At 34.4% G+C, this 20,871-nt stretch overlaps 1 protein-coding gene across 2 annotated transcripts in view; it reads right to left on the bottom strand.

Annotated features, from left to right (window-relative positions):
* The window catches only part of LOC115433490 (hexokinase-2-like), a 43,022-nt gene extending 23,011 nt beyond the window's left edge, over positions 1-20,011 (bottom strand). Inside the window, exons 1-3 of one of the 2 annotated variants that reach the window (XM_030154939.1) lie at positions 19,884-19,951; positions 19,421-19,507; positions 8,780-8,875 (exon numbers count right to left, since the gene is read on the bottom strand). In XM_030154939.1, the coding sequence (XP_030010799.1) occupies positions 8,780-8,875 (96 nt within the window). In that variant the 5' untranslated portion in view covers positions 19,421-19,507; positions 19,884-19,951. Of the gene's footprint in view, positions 1-8,779; positions 8,876-19,420; positions 19,508-19,883 lie in introns of both variants that reach the window. The other variant, XM_030154938.1, reaches the window with a different exon arrangement.
* Between the last annotated feature and the right edge of the window lie 860 nt (positions 20,012-20,871).

Below are 20,871 nucleotides of genomic sequence, written 5' to 3'. Positions count from 1 at the left end.
GGGTGGATGTTTCGGTTTTTATGGGTTAAATTTACTTCAAAATCAAGGTGATGAAAAACTGCAGAGGGAATATAACTTGTCAGACAAATATAGTGGAATAAAAGGACAATATCTGTCTCTGAAATGTAGTGGAGTACAAGTATTAAGTACTAAAAACTAAAGGTACATTTGTTTGGACAAATATAATGATAACAACAAACATAGCTCATAAGAGTTTAATTTAAGAGCTGATATCTAGCCATTTTCCATGGTTTTCTTCATATATATATATATATATATATATATATATATATATATTAAAGGCAACACAGGTATAGTACTTTTAGCTGCAGAAAAACCATACAGAAAAGATCTAACCCAGTTCATCCACAAGATGGTAGTGTTTCATAAAAATCCAAATGATATGAAACCACGGAGCTTCACATCTGTGATTACAGAGCACAGGATTCCACAGAAACCTCAGAAATAAGGCGATTTTCTCTGTGATTGTTTTCTTTTTTTTTTTTAATCACATTTATACTTTAAAAAAAGTGGCCTAATTTTGAGAAAACCTCCATTTACTTCAGTTTCAAGTTCATCTTTATACTCTATTCATCCCATACCAGGGAAATAAAGTACTAAAAAAGTAGAAAAAGGTGGTAAAAGATAGAGATAAGAGCAGTAGAATGGTAAATAAATATGAACAAGGACATTAAAACTGTAACACAGACAAACAAACTCACAAAAAGTATAAACTTACAAAAATAGCAGAAATAGACAATATGTACAACTGCGTACTTCTCATTAACTGTCTTATTATTTCATTGATTAGTGCTTTATTTTGCTGCGTCCATGTTTTTTCTGTTATTATAAGACTTATGTGCAGCAGAAAAGTGACTTTAACGCTGCACCAAAGCTGAGGAAACTGACAAGATACCAGAATAGACAATTTATTTTACATGTTTATTCAATATTTGTATTCAATTATTTTTATTTTACATTCTGGAAAAAAAAAAAAAAAAACTTTCAGATTGATCTAAATGATAAAATTGTCATTGTGTGTTGACTTCATCAGTTAACAGATTTGCTATTATGTTTTAATAAAAGTATTTTCTAAATATTGTAAAACACACGTACACAATAATGTAGAAGTGCAGTTTTTCCATCACCTAATCCCTAAACAAACTGAGGAACAAAAGCTCTTTAGTGTTTATTTCATAAGTGAACTCATTTGTTTTCTGTTTTTTCTGTTTAACGTCTACATTTTGCATTGGTATTGTCATAGAAATGTGAGAAAATGCATCGTTTTTAGTCAAATAACCACCACTCAGTGACCGTCTACCCATCTCTTAAACGCTGGAAAACCCTGTAACTTTTCATAACCTGGTTCTACTATGTCTGTGTTTTTACATATGAATAACGTTTCTGTTTTAACTGAAGAGCTCATTTGCAGATGAATCCAAAGGTTGTCTAGTTTGAGGTGTGTCCCATCTCTGCATGTTTCTGTTCGTGTTACAGGAAAAGGCCCGGCGTCGTTTTGTCCTTCAGCCTGGTACGATCCTCTGGAGATCACAGCAACAATTCACTCTTCACTTCCTGTTTCCCCTCGAAGGTGGAAAAAGACTGATGCATTTTGATGTTTTCCAGTGTTGTTCTTTTTTTTTTTTTTTTTTTTTTTTTACAAAATACATGTTCAAGTTAGAGTAAGATGACTCACAGAAGCAGCCCAACATAACATCATCATTAGGTTAAAGTCTTTCTTCCTGCTGTTTTTAATGCGTTTCACAGCTGCTGCCACGTCCCAGTTAAAGCCAAAAGTGGAGCCAGAGGATGGACACACACGTGTTGGGTTTTTTTATTCCTTTGGCTAACATTTGTGTTCAAATGAAGGTAAAATCTAAATCTGTCTGCAAAAACCATCAGGAATGTCAACACAGAATAGTAACAGTAAGGTGTGAAACAAAACCAAACATTAATTCAGTTACTATTAATATTATAATACTAGATTAGATTAGATTATTTAGATTAGATTAGATTAGATTATTTAGACTAGATTAGATTAGATTAGATTTAGATTAGATTAGATTATTTAGATTAGATTATAGTAGATTAGATTATTAGATTAGATTAGATTAGATTAGATTAGATTAGATTAGATTAGATTAGATTAGATTAGATTAGATTAGATTAGATTAGATTCCTCAGGAAACTGAGGTTCCAAAAGCAACACAAACACTGAACATACACACAAGAAATACCACAAGAAAAAGCAATAAAAAAGCAATACAATAACTATATAAAAAAGGCAGTAACTGCTGTCACAGTACTGTGGTACGACATATGGGTTTGTCTATTTCCACAGACCAATCAAATGCTAGCATTTGTACAAGAGCCAATCACAGATACTGTTCCATGAACTCATTCTCCTCTTGTTGCCACAGTACTGTGGTCATTTATGGGATATACTTCAGTTCATTCTTTTGTGTATTTTTCTCCCATGGTACTGTGGCAAATGATGGAAGAAACCACTAATTAGTGATAGTATGTGGTTTAGAATAGGAATAATTGTTGTAAACGCTCTATATGTTGTTTTATGGTGTTCTTTGCTCTGTGCAGTCAGTGAGACTGAGGCTGGAGATACTTTAATAAATAAATAAATAAATACATACATACATACATACATACATACATACATACATACATAAAGTCACAGAATAATAGTTATGATAAAGTGATACAATAATAGTCATAACAATGATATAAAAGTAATAGAAGTCTGTAAGTAATAATAGTAATAACAATAATAATAATAATAATAATAATAATAATAATAATAATAATAATAATAAATACTGATAAGAACAGTAAGAAAACAAACATTGCACACTGGAATTAACCACAAACATTTCACCACAGAATTGTACAATTATAATAGTGCATATTATGATAGTATCATAAAATAAATTTTGTTATGATTTGGTGCTTTATGAATAAAATTTGATTGACTGTTAATTCCTATGATCTTATTTACACAACTATTATTGTACTATTATTTTTTAGATTAAATTGGGCTGTACATGTTCCTGAACTAAAATGAGTTTGCTGGACATGTGACCAGATCCCCACATGCCTAAGCGGGACCTATATTTGTCTTACCTAGTGTTTGTAATCATGTCTCGGCCAATACTGAGACAAATCTTAGTTTGTCCATTCATTCAATTTAACCACTTCCAACAGGTGGAAACACAATATGAATAATGTGTGTGTGAGTTTGGTTTGTGGGATGTGTCCGGACCAGACGGTACAGAAACACTACTGTTGTAAATCCAGGTTTCAACATGAGCATTCAGACGTGATACTGTGTTTTTTTTGTTTTTTTTTTTTGGTTTGGCATGCTGGATGCTTTTAATAATCACCATTACACTGCACTGACAGAGTCTGAAATACCTCAAACAAGTTCCAACAGTCCTGCTGCTGCTCCAACCAAATTACATCCCCTATAAAACTACCCTGAGAAAACACGTGTCTGTCTGAAAACTGCTGATTTGTTTAATTACACAAGAATTACCATGTTTTTTAAGTGATATTAGCATTGATATTTATATTTCAAACCATTTTATGTCATTAAAACTGTATTTTCCTCCTTTGTTTCTACTTTTGCATCTTATTTTTTCTTTGCTCTGCACACTTTTCCATCATTTAATTCAATTCTGCCCAAATATTCCCTTTATAACATTCACTTTAATTAATATTTTACACAAAATCCTCTACTGATCTCTGTTAAAACACATTTTCTTTTGCCTTTTCTCATATTTCTGCATATTTTTCTCAAACGTTTAAGTGTAAAATGTGTTTGCTAAACTCTATTATATTTCAGTGTATGTGATAATCCACCTCCGGTATCAGGATCTGGATAAATCCTGGTTCCAAACTCAAACACACACCTTCTTCTCTTTCATAATTTTCAGTAATTTTCCAGAGGCGGGGCTACCCAGGCCTCGTCTCCTTCTCTTCCTCTGTGGTGTTCAACCTCCTTCTTCTTCTTCTTTTGCTCTTGTTTCTACACGTTTGTTTCTGGTTTTACCTCAGAGACGGTGTGACCGACTTCATTCCTATATCATGACTGTGGTTTGGATGTAAACTTTAGACCGACTGAGGCATTAAACCAGTTTAATTACAACACATCTGAGATTTAGAGACAAGGCAATGCTTACTATTTATCATCCTTAACGTAAAACACTGCAAAATACACTGACTTACATATATATGTATCAAAAAAAATGTCATGCCACAAAATATAACCATACACCTCTGAAATAATCAGAAAATATAATTACAACTTACACTAAAAATGTAATGATTATTATTATTAGTAGTAGTAGTAGTAGTAGTAGCAGCACTAGTAGGAATAGTAGGAATAGTAGGAATAGTAGTAGTAGTAGTAGTAGTAATAGTAGGAGTAGTAGTAGTAGGAATAGTAGTAGTATCAATAGTAGTAGGAATAGTAGTAGGAATAGTAGGAATAGTAGTACTAGTAGTACTAGTAGTAGTAGTAGTAGTAGTAGTAGTGGTATTAGTAGTATTAGTAGTATTGTTATGAATGAATGCAGTATTCAGGTGTTTTATTTATGTTGTGTTTTTTTTCTTCTGTTTTAGTCGCTCTTACATGTTCTCTCTCTGCAGCTGGTTTTTCTTTTGGCATCAGTCAGATTACAGTTGAATTATTATTATTATTATTATTATTATTATTATTATTATTATTATTATTATTATTATTATTATTATTAATGAGATGATGTGTTGCTGCAGGGGGTCCAACCCAGAGCCTCTATCCTGCATGTGTTAGATGGATCCCTCCACCACAGCTAAATGGAGTTATTATAACAGAACTTTTTTTTTTTTTTTTTTTTTTTTTTTACAGATATTGCTTTGGCTTAAAGAATGATTTATTTAAGTTCATAAACAAACCTTTCATTTAAAGGGGAAGTTCTGTTTTTTACAACCTTGACCTCATTTCTGGCATGAATGATGATCGTTTACACACCCAGAAAACTTTGGTGTCATTTGGAGTCCTTCGACAGATATTGAGATTGATCTGTCCATCCGTCACCTCATAGCTAGCTACGGCCATGGTTACTTTCATTGTTTATTGTGTATATGAATTTATATTTTTTTATTGTTGTCAGTTCTGTCTTCTGGCATTTATCATGTGTGATCTGCACATGAATATTATGGTGTCATCATTTTTTTTTATTTTGTGCATTTGTTTCCTTCCTTTACATTAAAATATGTCTTGGGATTTTGTGAAGACGTGCAATGATGCGACATAAAAGTTGTTTATAATTACTGAGAAATGCATTAAGACTAAAAACTAATAGAAATGTAAGGAGTATAAAGTGATATTTGTGTTGAAATGAGTTTTGGCCTCCAACACTCAACACTTAAATCTCGGTTTCTGGATCTTTTACATCATTTAACATTGAAAAAATTAAATATTCTATGAGAGGATGTGTCAGTAGGTTTTTCAGTACCTGGTAACCTGTTCTGAATCACATAAAAGAGGTTGATCCATCATTTATTCCACAGTAGTCTTATTAATATGAGTCTGTGACTAATATCAGTGTTCCTAATGTATTTATCTATTATTATTGTCAATTATCTTTTCTTTTTTTTTTTTTGGTGCAACAGGGTGGGAATGTTCATTGGTTTGGGTATAAAAAAAAACAGAAAACAATGACTGTATTATGCTTTTCTGGATGACTCAATATGTAATAAAAACACTTTGAACTAAAAAAAAAAAAAAAAGAAAGAAAGAAAGAAAGAAAGAAAGAAAGAAAGAAAAAGAAAGAAAGAAAGAAAGAAAGAAAGAAAGAAAGAAAGAAAGAAAGAAAGAAAGAAAGAAAGAAAGAAAGAAAGAAAGAAATGTAAGGAGTATAAAGTGATATTTGTGTTGAAATGAGTTTTGGCCTCCAACACTCAACACTTAAATCTCGGTTTCTGGATCTTTTACATCATTTAACATTGGAAAAAATGTTATATTCTATAAGAGGATGTGCCAGTAAGTTTTTCAGTACCTGGTAACCTGTTCTGAATCACATAAAAGAGGTCGATCCATCATTTATTCCACAGTAGTCTCATTAATATGAGTCTGTGACTAATATCAGTGTTCCTTATGTATTTATCTATTTATTATTATTTTCAATTATATATATATATATATATATATATATATATATATATATATACAGGGTGGGGAAGCAAAATTTGCAAAGAACATTTAGTTGTTTTTTCTCAGCAGGCACTATATACTGATGTCCTAATCATACCTAACACTATTATCCATACCTTTTCAGAAACTTTTGCCCATATGAGTAATCAGGAAAGCAAACGTCAAAGACTGTGTGATTTGCTGAATGCACTCGTCACACCAAAGGAGATTTCAAAAATAGTTGGAGTGTCCATAAAGACTGTTTATAATGTAAAGAAGAGAATGACTATGAGCAAAACTATTACGAGAAAGTCTGGAAGATACTATTAAAGAAGAATGGGAGAAGTTGTCACCTGAATATTTGAGGAACACTTGCGCAAGTTTCAGGAAGCGTGTGAAGGCAGTTATTGAGAAAGAAGGAGGACACATAGAATAAAAACATTTTCTATTATGTCAATTTTCTTGTGGCAAATAAATTCTCATGACTTTCAATAAACTAATTGGTCATACACTGTCTTTCAATCCCTGCCTCAAAATATTGTAAATTTTGCTTCCCCACCCTGTTTATTTATTTTTATTTATTTATTTATTTTTGTGCAACAGGGTGGGAATGTTCATGGGTTTGGGTATAAAAAAACAGAAAACAATGACTGTATTGCGCTTTTCTGGATGACTCAATATGTAATAAAAACACTTTGAACAAAAAAAGAAAGAAAGAAAGAAATGTAAGGAGTATAAAGTGATATTTGTGTTGAAATGAGTTTTGGCCTGATTCATAATTCACATTACCTCTGACAGTGTGACACCGTACACATGGATCCTCCTGCATGAATCAGACTAATAACTAATAATGAACTAATAACTGCTGATGTGTTCATTTGAGAATCCTCCCAGCAGCAGCAGCAGCACCGACTTCCCAAAATAATCAAACAGACACAAAGTCTGGACAAGTTCTCACAATCATACTTGTGGACACACTTGGCTGTTTCACTCGGATTTCCCACAAGATATAGTGTATGATGAAATTCTAAATAAAAGTTTTTTCTAAGTCTGGTAGAGGAAATGAAAGTGTGACTTTATATTTTTTCCTTACATTTTGAATCCAAAACAAACTTTGTGCTAAAGCTAACACTCAACTCTGCATAATAACTTGTCTTTTACATAGTAAAAAAGTTCATTAATCATGTAGAAGAATAGAAAACACATTCCCTCATAATCAAATAAGTATAAATGTAGTTTAAGTTGAACACCAAAGTAATTTTTCAGTATCCAAGTGGTGATGCCTTTATATATGTGCCAGGTTTGAAGCAAATTAAAACAAAATTGATGTTTTTATAGACATTTGAAACTTCAACCATTATTAGTAAATGGGAGGGAAAAAAAGATTTAAAAATTCATAAAAAATTTTAACTTTGACCTGCTTTTCCCAAAATGTAACCACATCTATTCTGGGTCACTGGCAATCTATAAACCTAATTTGGTATAAATTCAACAACTAGTTTTGCTGCTACAGACATTTGAAATTTCAACCAATAAAAGTAAATGAGGGGGGAAAAAGATTTTAAAAATTCATTTAAATTTTTTTTTTTTAATTTGACCTACTTTTCCCAAAATGTAACCACATCTATTCTGGGTCACTGGCAATCTATAAACCCAGTTTGGTACGAATTCAAACAATAGTTTTGCTGCTAAAGTGTCAACAAACAAACCAAACCAAACATAATACCTCTTGCTTCCCCTTAGGGGGGCGGGATAAATAATTAATTTTTAGCAATTATTAAAATAACTCTAACAATACTGGAAGAAGTCTTCCTGTGTTTTACTTTAACAAAAGTACTAATTTCACAGTGAGAAAATTGTGTACTTGTATTAGTAAAAGAATTCAGTGCATACTAGAATATTGAAGTATTATCAGCAGAATCCACAGTAGTTAAAGTAAAAGTTGGTGCTTTTTCTGCAGAAAAAAAGGGGTTTTACTGCTATTAGATTAATTTTACTGAAGTATTTACATGTGTGTTATATTTGACTGCTGTCTTTTAATTCTACTTTCTTTTTAATCTAATTGATTCTTAGCTACTTATACTCTGCATTTATTTATTTATTTATTTATTGTTGATGTGGTATGACTGTTTCTGTGGAGCGCTGACTGTATTTTGAATTTCCCCTAGGGGATTAATAAAGTAAATCTATTATCTATCTGTACATGTGTTGAACTGTTAATTGTCAGTTTAATCTAAAGTAATACAGTATAATGTATAATATCACCGAATGTTTGTCCCATCGCTGTCCTGACAGAACCATCTACAGTATATTAAAATTCATAACAATGCATTTTCCAGCAAATTCGACTGTTTTTAGACTTTAATTGGCTTCAGAAGGAGGATTATTTTAATTTCGATCAAAAATCATCCTTCAGTTCATCACAATCAATCAAAATAATGGTTTCCAAAGGACAGTGCAGGGATGAAAAACAGTAAAACCAACTCAAAGTACAATGTACTGATGAAAACAGTTCAGTATTTGCCACTGAGAAAAATGAAAGTACTCCCATCACGTGGCTCAAACAGATTCAGGTTCAGTGTTTACGTGTACCTTGCTGAGTGTTTCTTCCAGTTGTGGGTCTTTGCCCATTTTTGCCATCTTCGAATCCTGCATGTTGTTCTGGCCGTTTGTCTCAGCGCTGTTCATCTGGACCAGAATAACAAAAACACACACAGATTAGTTGCTTATTTACATATTCATGAATGAGATTATTTCATCAGGATATTCTTTATCCAGTATATTTACAGAATCATGTCCTCAGAGTTCTGGTGACACATAAATAAATCCTGAAACCATCCCCTGAGATGTAAAGTTTTAGGATGTGTCAAAGTATGAAAAAACAAAAACCTTTTGTGCTTTTTGTTTGTTGATGAAACTTTGATATATTTAGCCAACTTACTATTAGCTTCAGCTTCAGCCACAAGGAGTTAATGTTAATTAGCCATTTTTATTTTATAATGGGGCTTATGCTGTCAGGGGTCGACAGCAAGGGTGTATCCCTGAAATCTCCCCAATGCTCTGCTGCCCCAACCGTTTGGAAAAAACACACCACCTGCCATGGAGTCAAAATATGACATGTTTGGGTGTTTTTATGAAACTGGGTACATTTTAGTATCTGGCACTTTTCCAGCTTTTTAGACCCAATAATAAAAGGTAAATTTAGACATAAAGGGTGTCCCAAAAATGTATACACCCTTTAAATAATTGTAAAGTAGGTGTTTATTAAAATTCATTTAATTTTCCAAATGTAATAGAATTTACAAACATCATTTTATTGTTTTGTCTGTTCCTCCTGTTCTCAAACTGACGTCCGTTCTGGTCCAGACTCTGCTGTCAGCACCAACCAATGGAATCACACACATCACCAAACAATTCCTTTGGTATTTGTGTGCATTCATGTTGAATGGCTGCTCTCAATTTAATAAAAGTCTAGTGGTGTGAGGTCTGGTGAACTTGCCAAACAGGTGGATTGGACAGAGGGGTTTCATTGAATACCCTCCACGTTCACCAGACCTCACACCACTAGACTTTTTTTATGTGGATCCCTAAAAGACAAAGTCTACGCTATGAGACCTGCAACAGTCGCTGAATTGAGAGCAGCCATTGAACGTGAATGCACGCAAATACCAAGGGAACTGTTTGGTGATGTGTGTGATTCCATTGCTTGGCGTTGTCAGCAGAGTCTGGACCAGAACAGACTTCAGTTTGAGAACAGGGGTCTCATTTTTTGATTAAAAATGTTTGTGCTGGCAAGAGGTGGTTTTTTGGGCATAGCACAAATGATAAATCACGCAAAACTGCAATGGAAAGACCTCTTTTCGCAACTACAATCAGGTGAATTAAAAAACCGGATGTTGACATACGTTACAACAAGCGAAGAAGAAGAAGAACCGTGTGTGTATGTGTGGACACACCAGGTAACCCAATCATTTTTTAATTTAGTACGAGATAGAGGGGTAATATATAAGAATAATGAATATATCTGTAAATCAACATGATATTTACATCGCCATGTTTATGGAATAACTTCTTGTGTCATCTCGCGATAATAAACAAATCATCATATTTGTGATTTAATGGAAAAACCGACATTACGCACTTCTGTTTTTTCGACATTTAGTAAACATTCGTAAAGTTTTGCGCAGATGTCCGATGGAAAAGCAGCTACTGAGAAAAAGGCAAAAAAAGGAAGGTTCGCAAAAGAGACAGCTACATGCTGATTGTTTTTTGATATACAGTCAGGTTTTTGCTAACTAGATACACCAACCAGCTAATGCTAATGCTAATGCTAATGTTAGCTTGACTTGTTAGCTTGTCTGTTAGCTTAGCATTATCTGTTTTTTGTTTAATTAAAGACATACAGTCTAAATTAAAAGCCACTAACAATCAAAGAAACCCAGAGACAGTTGTCAAATATACCAACAGCTCCTTCCTAATATTCTTAATAAAAATACAATGTTATCTATAAAACATGAACTATTATACTGATGTGGGACGCTGATAAATAAACTAGTTTTAATGAGGAACTTCAGTCTTATGTCCTGTTACAGATGCTTTCACACAGACTGTCTATTATAATCTGTCATATTTGTTTGGCTACACCTTCTATCAATATTAGCTTTCCTGTCAGATGTTTGTGATGCAAGATCATGGTCTATGTGGTGTTTATTTTAATCTCATTGTCCATTAACAAGGGAAGCAGACAGTTAATCCAACTACTTTATCATTTTATTTTTATTCTATTTAGTACTCTACTAATATAGTAGACAATTTTACTATTATAAAAATACTATTATTCACCATGTTTTAATATTTTGTATTCACTATCTTGTACTGTTGGACTGGCGAGCCAAAATCCAAAATGGCCACCAATAGAGACCGCCAACAAAATATTTTAGGCAAATCTGTAAACAAATGTCTGCTCAAAGAGTCACCTAAGGCAAAACAATATCCAAATAAACCCTAATTTATAGAAACTGTGGTCGTATATGTTGTCTTTCGATGTTAGGTAACGGTGTTGTATGTTGTTCTATGCTCAAAAATGATGTACATGAGCTGAAACAGACATAAATAAACATATTATTTGATCACAGAGTCACACATGATCCAGGTAACTTCTCATTTGATACAACCAAACACAGATTATTATGAGCTTCTCTTATTTTTACAAAGGTCACAGTTCAGAGCGATGGAGGAAGTGAAACTCTTCAGTGCTTTTTCCTCCGTCATCAGTGGATTTATTCTATTTACAACACTGTTAAAAGATTTTTCCAAACATTTACTATAATATAATGTTGACTTCCTCTCCGTTTTTTCTAAAATATGTTTTCCTGATTGTAATAATTGCACTTATACACAAACTAAACTAAAAAGACATGACACCCTATTTTCAGCTGCTTTAAGGTGGTTTTTACTCATTTCTTGCTCAAGTCATGGATGGAAAGTTAAAAAAAAAAAAAAAAAAGAAAGAAAACTTTAAATAGGCTAAAATATGGAAGTAAAATGCGTTTCAGTTTTACTGCAAGTTTGACGAACAAAATCAGTATTTGGAAATCTGAATATAATTAGGGATATATTTCATTACATTCCAAGTGGAGTCTAACAAAATACAGTATCATTAATTTATTTTCCTCAAACATCATATTTTCTGCTACATCTGGACTGTTCACTGTTTTTTTTCAGACCAGTTTGCTGTGGATAATGTGCATTAAGTTATTTGACCTGTCAGCAAACACACATTTATGTGCAATTATACAGGCAACACAAAAATATGTATATGTGTGTATGTATGCATGATACATTTATATTCTCTTTCTTTTTTTTAATGAATTCTGAATGTGTATGGACTAGAGCTGCACAATATATCATTTGAGCATCATCATCACAATGTACACGTGTGCAATAGTCACATCGCAGGTCCTGCAATGTAGGAGGCAAATAAACTCAAGGTGTTCTCATCTAATGCTGCGTTCCAGGCCATTTTTTGAGCCCATAAGTCACGACTTCAAACCACGACTCACGACTTTGTAACATTCCAGGCAAGTCATGCCAAACTGCCCGAGCACAAGGAATTGTGGGAGCTCAATGTAAATAAACCAGCATGGCGGACTGTATGTTATGTTCATTTACAATCATTTCTATTGCCAAAGGTGTTTGTTCTTTGCTTATTTGAGGGAAACAGAGGAGGAAAAACAGTGCATAAGGCAAGAGAAGCTGTTCTACCTTTTATGTAATTTGAATATTTGGATAAGTATTTAGTATTAATTTATTCTTGTACTCAATGGACTGAAAACTAGCTAACACTAGAGTAGCTGCTGATTATACAGAACATTTGCAGACTAGAAGCACTCGGAGAGCGCAGACCTCCGCCAAGGCTGATCAGTGGCCCCCCCTGTGGGCCCCCCCCACGCCAAGGAGGTTATGTTTTTACCAGGGTTTGTTTGTTTGTCTGTCTGTCTGTCTGTCCGTTAGTGTGCAACATAACTCAAAAAGTTATGGACAGATTTTGATGAAATTTTCAGGGTTTGTTGGAAATGGGCCCCCCTGTGGGCCCCCCCACCCCCGATCACCACCAAAATTTAATCATTTCTTCCTTATCCCATTTCCAACAAACCCTGAAAATTTCATCAAAATCTGTCCATAACTTTTTGAGTTATGTCGCACACTAACGAACAGACAAACAGACAGACAGACAAACAAACAAACCCTGGCAAAAACATAACCTCCTTGGCAGAGGTAATAAATAATATCAGAGCAATACCTTGTTTTAATAAACAACCTGCATAAACACCGCATCCATGGGGACTGCCATTGCTATGTGACGTCAGAACTCGGAACTGGGAGAACATCAATGTAGTACAAGTTCACAGGTTGGAAGTCACAGGTTTGACTGACATTCCAGTGCCTTTTCACCGGTAGAAGGTTGGAAAAACACGAGTTATGGGTTGCCTGGAACCCAGCATAATTTCCTCCTGGGTACCTGACACACACTGCGCACAGAGATCCACCAATCACATTCATTCTTAGTCAGTTTGCCGAAGCAGACCACGCCCCTGCACATGGAGTGAGTCGCTGGTAACAACATTGAAAAAAATGAGCAACGAACAAGAGAAAATCACAGAAAAAGAAGACTTGCTGCCAAAAAGAAAAACGTCAGTTAACTGGAATTATTTCAGCTACAAGAAGGACGAAACTGAAACACGTGTTCTGTGTCGACACAACCAGAGGAAACACAACTAATTTGTTTGACCATTTACGTCGGTGCCACACAGCTGTTACATCCTCCTGAGTAGTTTTTCATATCGCAATATATATCGCAAGGTTAAAAAAAATCGCAATGTCAGTTTTTTCCAGTATCGTGCAGTCCTAGTATGGACTATGGAAGTCTCATAACTTTTATAATGTTTTTATATTTATAAGGTGGAGGCTTTAAAACAAGCCATTTTAGGCTTTCTGCACCTTTACTGTTTATGTCTTTGATCAATGTTATGTACTCTAGAAACAAAAAGTTAAGGATATTCAAAATTTTTGGGCTATTTTTTTCAGTTGGGATTCTTACACAGTGTTTTTTTTTTTTTTTTTTACTTTTTTGTGTGTGAATTGAATTGAAACTCACTTTTTAATGACCAGACATTTTTATTTACAAATGGCAAAAATGACAAAAAAAAAATGACTGTAGAAGCCAATAATATAATAACAACCGATACCATAATAACAGCCGATAATGTAATAAATTTGCTATTTTTAAAATGTAATAGGCCATTAATGTAATAAAAGTCCTGAACCGATAATGTAATAACTTTTGGCCAATAACGTTATAACTTATTACGTTATTGGCTCAGTTATTACATTTGCAAAAAACTTTTTTTTTACGAGGCCAAAAACATCAAAACCAGCCAATAAGTTATAATGTTACTGGTCAAAAGTTATTGCGTTATCGGTTCAGGACTTTTATTATGTTATTGGCCAGATATTACGTTATTGGCTTATTATATTTTAAAAATGGCAAATTTATTATGTTATCGACTGCTATTACGTTATTGGCTGTTACTACATTATTGGCTTCTACAATGACAAAAAAAAAGAACTATCCTTAACTTTTTGTTTGTAGTCTATGTGCAAAATAAATCAATACATCAAAACAAAAAGATTTTTCCAATCATTAAAACATTAAATGCAACACTTTTTGTTAAGCTCAGACCTGTTCAGGATCAGCATCTATTGCATAATTATTTATAATGGATGAACACTGATTAAAACTAATTAAAATGAAACATGAATAGAAAAATAGTCCAAACATGTATATTTTCTGAGTTACACAGCTTTCTTACATAATGCTTGGAAATTGTTTCTTTTAGTGCAATACAACATTGTTTTGTGGTAGTATTTTAACAATATCTATAGTTTTGTTTTGTTTTTTTGAGTTGTGCATTTGTACTTAACCTATAAAGAACACAAAGACTGTTCCTGGAAATGTAAAAAAAAAAAAAAAAAATCCCAAGTGCCTCATTTTGTCGAAAGGAAAGTGGCATTAATGCAACAGGAAGGTGTCACAAGACAAAAAGGGGAAACAACCTCAGACACTAAAAAAACACTGAAATATAGTCAAGAAGTACAAATACACAAACCAAAATTCAACTCTACTGGTTATTACATCCCATAAAAAGTAAGTGTGACGGCAACCACATAACAGCTGTGAGGTGTTGAAGAGATAAAACCAACCTCTGACCAGGATGTCAATGAGGAAGCCTGCATCATGTGAACTGTGGGTGACTGAAAAGAGGTTTTATTGGAAGTTCCTTCATCCACAGGTCAAGACGGTCATTATGAAGCTCTGCACCATGACTCACACCAATATTTGAACATCTACTCAACATCAACTGAACTGTCATTAATCAACATACAGTTCACATGGAGTTTACTATAAATGTCTAAGTGAGCAACATTGACACTTTTAGGCCTAAATGATGTTTTAATGTCCACAAATATCAATCTCACACATGCACACCAATGTTCCACTGGTATTTAGAGAGTGACAATGTTCTGAATTTGAGGAATATGGGCCATTTGAGCAACATATTCTGTACAATTCATCTTATACTGAATGTGTAATTTATGATCTGTTTCAGACTTAACTGACATTTGTACGGGTGCTTCTATGAAACTGGGTTTATTTTAGTATCTGGCACTTTTCCAGCTTTTTAGACCCAATAATTGAAGAGAAATGTAGACATATTGTAAGTGTAAATGGTCTTCTATAGACTCTAAATAAAGACTGTGCTCAGTGTGTCGATCCTAGTGGTTTTTCTAAACCACACATGGGGGTTTTTCATCAATCTCAGTCTCATTCCAGGTTTTGTATGTAACCCATCGTGTCCACTTGCGTTACATACGCATAGTACGACCATATCAGTCCTGTGCTCAGACCCCTGCACTGGCTTCCTGTGGCTCAGAGAATAGACGTTAAAACAGCTCTGCTCGTTTATAAGTCTGTCCATGGTCTAGCACGAAAGTACATCTGTGACATGTTGGTCCCATATGAACCATCTCGGACCCTGAGAACCTCAGGAACTGGTCTTTTGCTGGTGCCCAGAGTCAGGACTAAACAGGGTGAAGCTGTGTTTCAGTTCTTTGCAGCTAAACTCTGAAACAGTCTTCCTGATGACATGAGACAGAACTCTGCAGTGACAATGTTTAAGTCCAGGCTGAAAACGGCTCTGGTCAACTGTGCAGAGAACAACTGAAAGGGTTCTACCTGCACTCTGACCTTTTACTTTGTTTTAACTGATTATTTATGTTTTATTGATTATGTTTTAATTATAATTGTGTGTTTTTAATCTGTCTCTTTTCCATTTTTGTAAAGCACTGTGAATTGCCCTGTGTATGAATTGTGCTATACAAATAAATCTGCCTTGCCTACATACAGAACCTGCCCAGTTAAATTCCAAACTCAAAACCCATCTGTTCAAACTGGCATATTCACTTTGACTCGACACTGTACACCACAGTTGTTTTTAGGTTGGTGTTTTGTTTACACTGTGTTTGATGTTGTTATTTTATGCGTTTTATTGTCTGTAAGGTGACCTTGGGTGACTTGAAAGGCACCACCAAATAAAATTTATTATTATTATTATTATTATTATTATTATTATAGGCAAATATATCACGAATGATTTTACAACAGCAGTCATTTTTGTCAAACACTCTGCCTTGCATAATTAGTTCAATTCCCAAAATGTACCTACGAGAGAATAAAGAGATATTTTAAAAAAGAGTAGCGCATAATTTTTGTGTGCTTTTGATCGTGTTACATGCAGATTTTTGCATTAAACATAAAGTAAAATAATATAAACGTGTTTTATCTGAATAATAGTTTCTCTTTTATCCAAGTAAATATTTATTTTTAAAATAGACCCAAAGAGAAAAAAAAGAGATATTCAAAAAAATAGTAGTGTGTAATTTTCGTGTCCTTTTGATCGTGTCACATGCAGATTTTTGCATTAAATATAATGTAAAAATGTGTTTTATCTGAAAAATAGTTTCTCTTTTATCTCAGTAAATATTTATTTTTTAAATAGACCCCAAGTGCTTCCAAACTTGCTTCATAACATCAGTCTACATCTGGTTTGAATTTTTAGCCCCATGTCCTGTTTTTAGGACCACTTTCATAGAAGCACCCATGTAGAAATATATGCATTATTTATTTATTTCATTATTATCAACAATAATCTGGTTTAACTTCCTGAAAATACAGACTTTTTAAATGCTGCTAATGTACAACTATGTGGCTCTGAAGAAATAAAACCAGCTGATGTGACCAGGGTTTCAATGAGGAAGCCTGTGTCTTGTGAACTGTGGATGACTGGACAGAGGTTTTATTGGAAGTTCCTTTATCCACAGGCCAAGACGGTAATTATGAGACTATGATGATGATATTTTTACACCATTATTACACAACTGGCTTGTTATTAATCACAAACAGCTCAGGATGAGTATATAATTCAGTGAATTTAACGCTGTTAAATCCAGTAAAATCCAGGGTTGTGTTGTAATGTCAGCAAAAACTCCTTTCATGTCATTATTCTGGGAAAAAAAACAAGATATTTCCCTTAATGACTAATTGTTAATTCAAAACAGGATGTGCATTATAGATGTTTCTGTCCTTGTCGCCTCTACTGTATTGCAGCTGTTTTACAGTTAAATTCAGCTTCTTATCATGACATGAGGCAGTTCGAATTATCAGTCAAGCACAGTACTTTCGTCTAACAAATCCCCTATTTATAAAATTAAATTCCCTAAAACTACACAATCTTGTCGACTTTAATACTCTGATCATAACGCAGTGGTTCAAACCTTTTTTGACTCGTAACCCCATCTGGTGACCCCAGACATTCAAAGCGGAGACTTTTTTTTTTTGCTAAAATTAATTTGTTTTTGATCCTGTAATAGTTTGCTGTGCTACATTTCAAATGCAGGTTAATTTTAGAGGACATTTAGTCTATATCACAGGTGTTGTAGATGTAATTAATTAATGAATTATCATGATGTAATTTTACTTTTTTCACTGTTATTATTTTACTGGTCCAGCCCATTTGAGATCATATTGGTGTGAATGTGGCCCCTGAACTAAAATGAGTTTGACGCCCCTGTTCTATGTAATATATATTATTATGGACGGAGGCAGTAAAGCCAGGTGTAGATTACTGCACAAAGGGAGAATCTGATTTTCCTTGGTCAAGATATGTACAGTCAGTCCAGCTTGGATTTACAAGGCTGACAATTAATACTGAACTTCTAGGCGACCCCGTGTAGGGTCCCAATCCCAAGGTTGAAAAACACTGTCCTAATTGGTCTTCGTGCATCTGCTACAGTTGCCTTTTAGAGTTGGTATGTCCAAGTTAAAAATCATGTCTGGAGGAAAGTAAATCACCTTTTTATTTTTTCCCCTCTTTTGAATAAAACAAAGCCTAAATGCACAAAATAGGATGAATACATTAACCATTTCTGCTCAGAAGTGTCAACCAGCGACAGAACTCTTCATTAAAAACCAAATTAAATCATTTATTACCACTCTTTCAACTCACCATATATTTTCTTTATTAGCAAAAGTTTTTTTTTTTTTTAATCAATTACTGGAGATTCCAGGTGACCCCATGTGGGGTCCTGACCCCAAGGCTGAAAACACTCTACTAGATTCTTCAAGACTTTAACTTGAGGTGCATTTCAGTCGGTGACTTGGACTTCGACCAAAGTAGTTTTTTTGATCGGGCACCTGTACTTCTACCTGTACTTTATACTTTATATATATCACTGATGTCAACAAGAGTACGTGTCTCTGTTGGGTTTTTACCACAGTTTACGACACTCAGCCTCTCACCTGTTGGTGCAAACCTCACATCTGTGATTAATAAAATTATTCAGAAAAGATGCAACATCTGAAGAAAAGTCTGGGGTGGGACTTTGGCTCAGTTTAATTTTTGTGTTTTCTTACCATTAGGATGAGTTGTTAACCCTTTAGGAGCCAGTTTGTTTTGTTTTGTTTTTAATATTGAATTTTAATATCAAGATTTCAAAAAAGCTGTTGGTTTAATTCATTTACATTGCTTATCACAATATTATAACTTTGGCACTTAAAGGGTTAATATCTACAGAGCACCAGTGTCCACCATGTTTTGACTAACTTACAAAAAATTTTCCATTTTGTGTGGGGTTTTTTTGTTTTATATCAGGTGGTATCCAGTCTTAAGGTACACTACTGTTATCTATTCTTTCTCGTTGTACATCTGAGTTAATAAACCAGTAGCCTCTTAAATAAATAAATAAATAAACAAAATCCCCTGAAAACAAAGAGGTTGTGACTCAAACAGAAGCTTCAAATGATGAGTCAGATCTTAGCAGATCATCCTCCATCTGAAGTGTTGTGTTTTTGGGTGGGGTCTTCCTTTAAGAGATCACTTTACTGGAAAAACCTGTGGCCATGTGACTCCGCCCACTGAGGTTGATTTCAACCAATGATATGAAGCCTCAGGTATTTCTCTGACAGGGTTTGTGGGTTGGAGATGTCACTGAACTGAGCAGGTTTTCCAGGCTCAGGTAACGACGTCAAACCAAGACACAAAAATCATGAGTAATTTAATCTACTGTCTACTGTTTGTTTGTTTTTTCTGCAGAACACATAAAAACAGAACTCACTGAAGAAGCTTTGAAACCCCTGAAGTGGCAGGTGGACCAGAGGAGGTGTTTCTGAAATCTAGCAGAGACTCAAAAACAGCTGTGACCCTTTAGAAAGTAAGTTACACAGGATCATTTTCAGGAACTAATTGGAGCCCCAGGTGACAAAAACACACCAAACCAGCTGATTTATGAGCTGACAGAATACGTGTCCACTGCTACTTTAAGGAAACAGGAAAGTTTAAATCCTAGAGTCAAATGAACCCATAAACATGAACAGTTCGACATTAAATTTCACTAAATCCAATAAAATAAGAGCTTTACTTCTCACACAAAACACCTGATGTAGGAATCAGACTAAGTAATGCCATTTTTAAGAAACAAAAGTCTGATTCCATCCTACTGCTCTGACATCATCCTGTCAAACTGAGGACATTCATGTTTTGTTTGACATAAAAGTAGAAACAGGAGTGAAAGTGCTCACCTTTGCGTCCTGCGTCCTCAGCTCTATCAGACAGGACTCCACTTCCTTGATGCTAAAAAGGTCGTCGTGAGTTTGGGACGGTATTTATACACACCCACTTCACACTTCATCAGAGGAGGAAGGATCAGTGTCGCAACGAGAAGAGGACACGCGCACCGGCTTCAACTCTCCGATCCAAACGACGCGCATCATCCCCTTCGGACGCGGTGGTCGCCTTTTACGCACGGCGACCCCGACGGAAACACGTGGTTTAACGTAAATAAAACGGGTTTAGATACATCAGGTGAGGTTTACGGATTGGACATGGTGTGATGGTGAAGGAGAAGTTAGAAGGAATCGGCAGTAGAGGTGATTAGATCTGGAGCACCGGGTGAAATCTGTGCGTAAAACGTGCGCAAAAATTGGTCTGGGATCAGCTCAGCCAAAAATGATTTCCTCTTTAATTCTTTAAAACCTGACGTGTCATCGCTGACACACCTGCCACATAAACAGTTTGGATGGCTGTAACTCTTTCACTGTTTGTGCAATTGGGAAACACTTCAGCAATTTCTGAAACCTGAGACGTTGCGCTTCATAGTACTCCTAGTACTTTAAATTTAATGTGCAATAACCTGTATACGTCACAGTACTTTTAAGTCAAATGTGCAATAACTTGTTTACCCGACTCTTATTATCATTACTATTACCCCCTTTTTAAAAAAAAAATATATAATACTCTATTGTTACAAATGTGCATCTGAGCTGTATGTGCAATAACTGTTTTCTTGTAGGTTTTAGCTGTTTTATGTTTTGTATCTGCCTGTTTTTTTTTTTGTTTTGTTTTGTTTTTTTGTCATATCTTTACTTTTTGTTCTAGCTCCCTTTTCTGACTCAGGGAAATGCACAAGAATTCCAATGCGCCTTTACTGCTATGTATCTGTGCAAATGGCAAATAAAGTCTATTCTATTCTATTCTATAGGTTTTATTGCATCATTACGGTAATTTCCC

This window comes from Sphaeramia orbicularis, chromosome 14 (genome assembly GCF_902148855.1).
Source record: "Sphaeramia orbicularis chromosome 14, fSphaOr1.1, whole genome shotgun sequence".
NCBI lineage: Eukaryota > Metazoa > Chordata > Actinopteri > Kurtiformes > Apogonidae > Sphaeramia > Sphaeramia orbicularis.
This window is presented reverse-complemented; position numbering and strand designations above follow the sequence as displayed.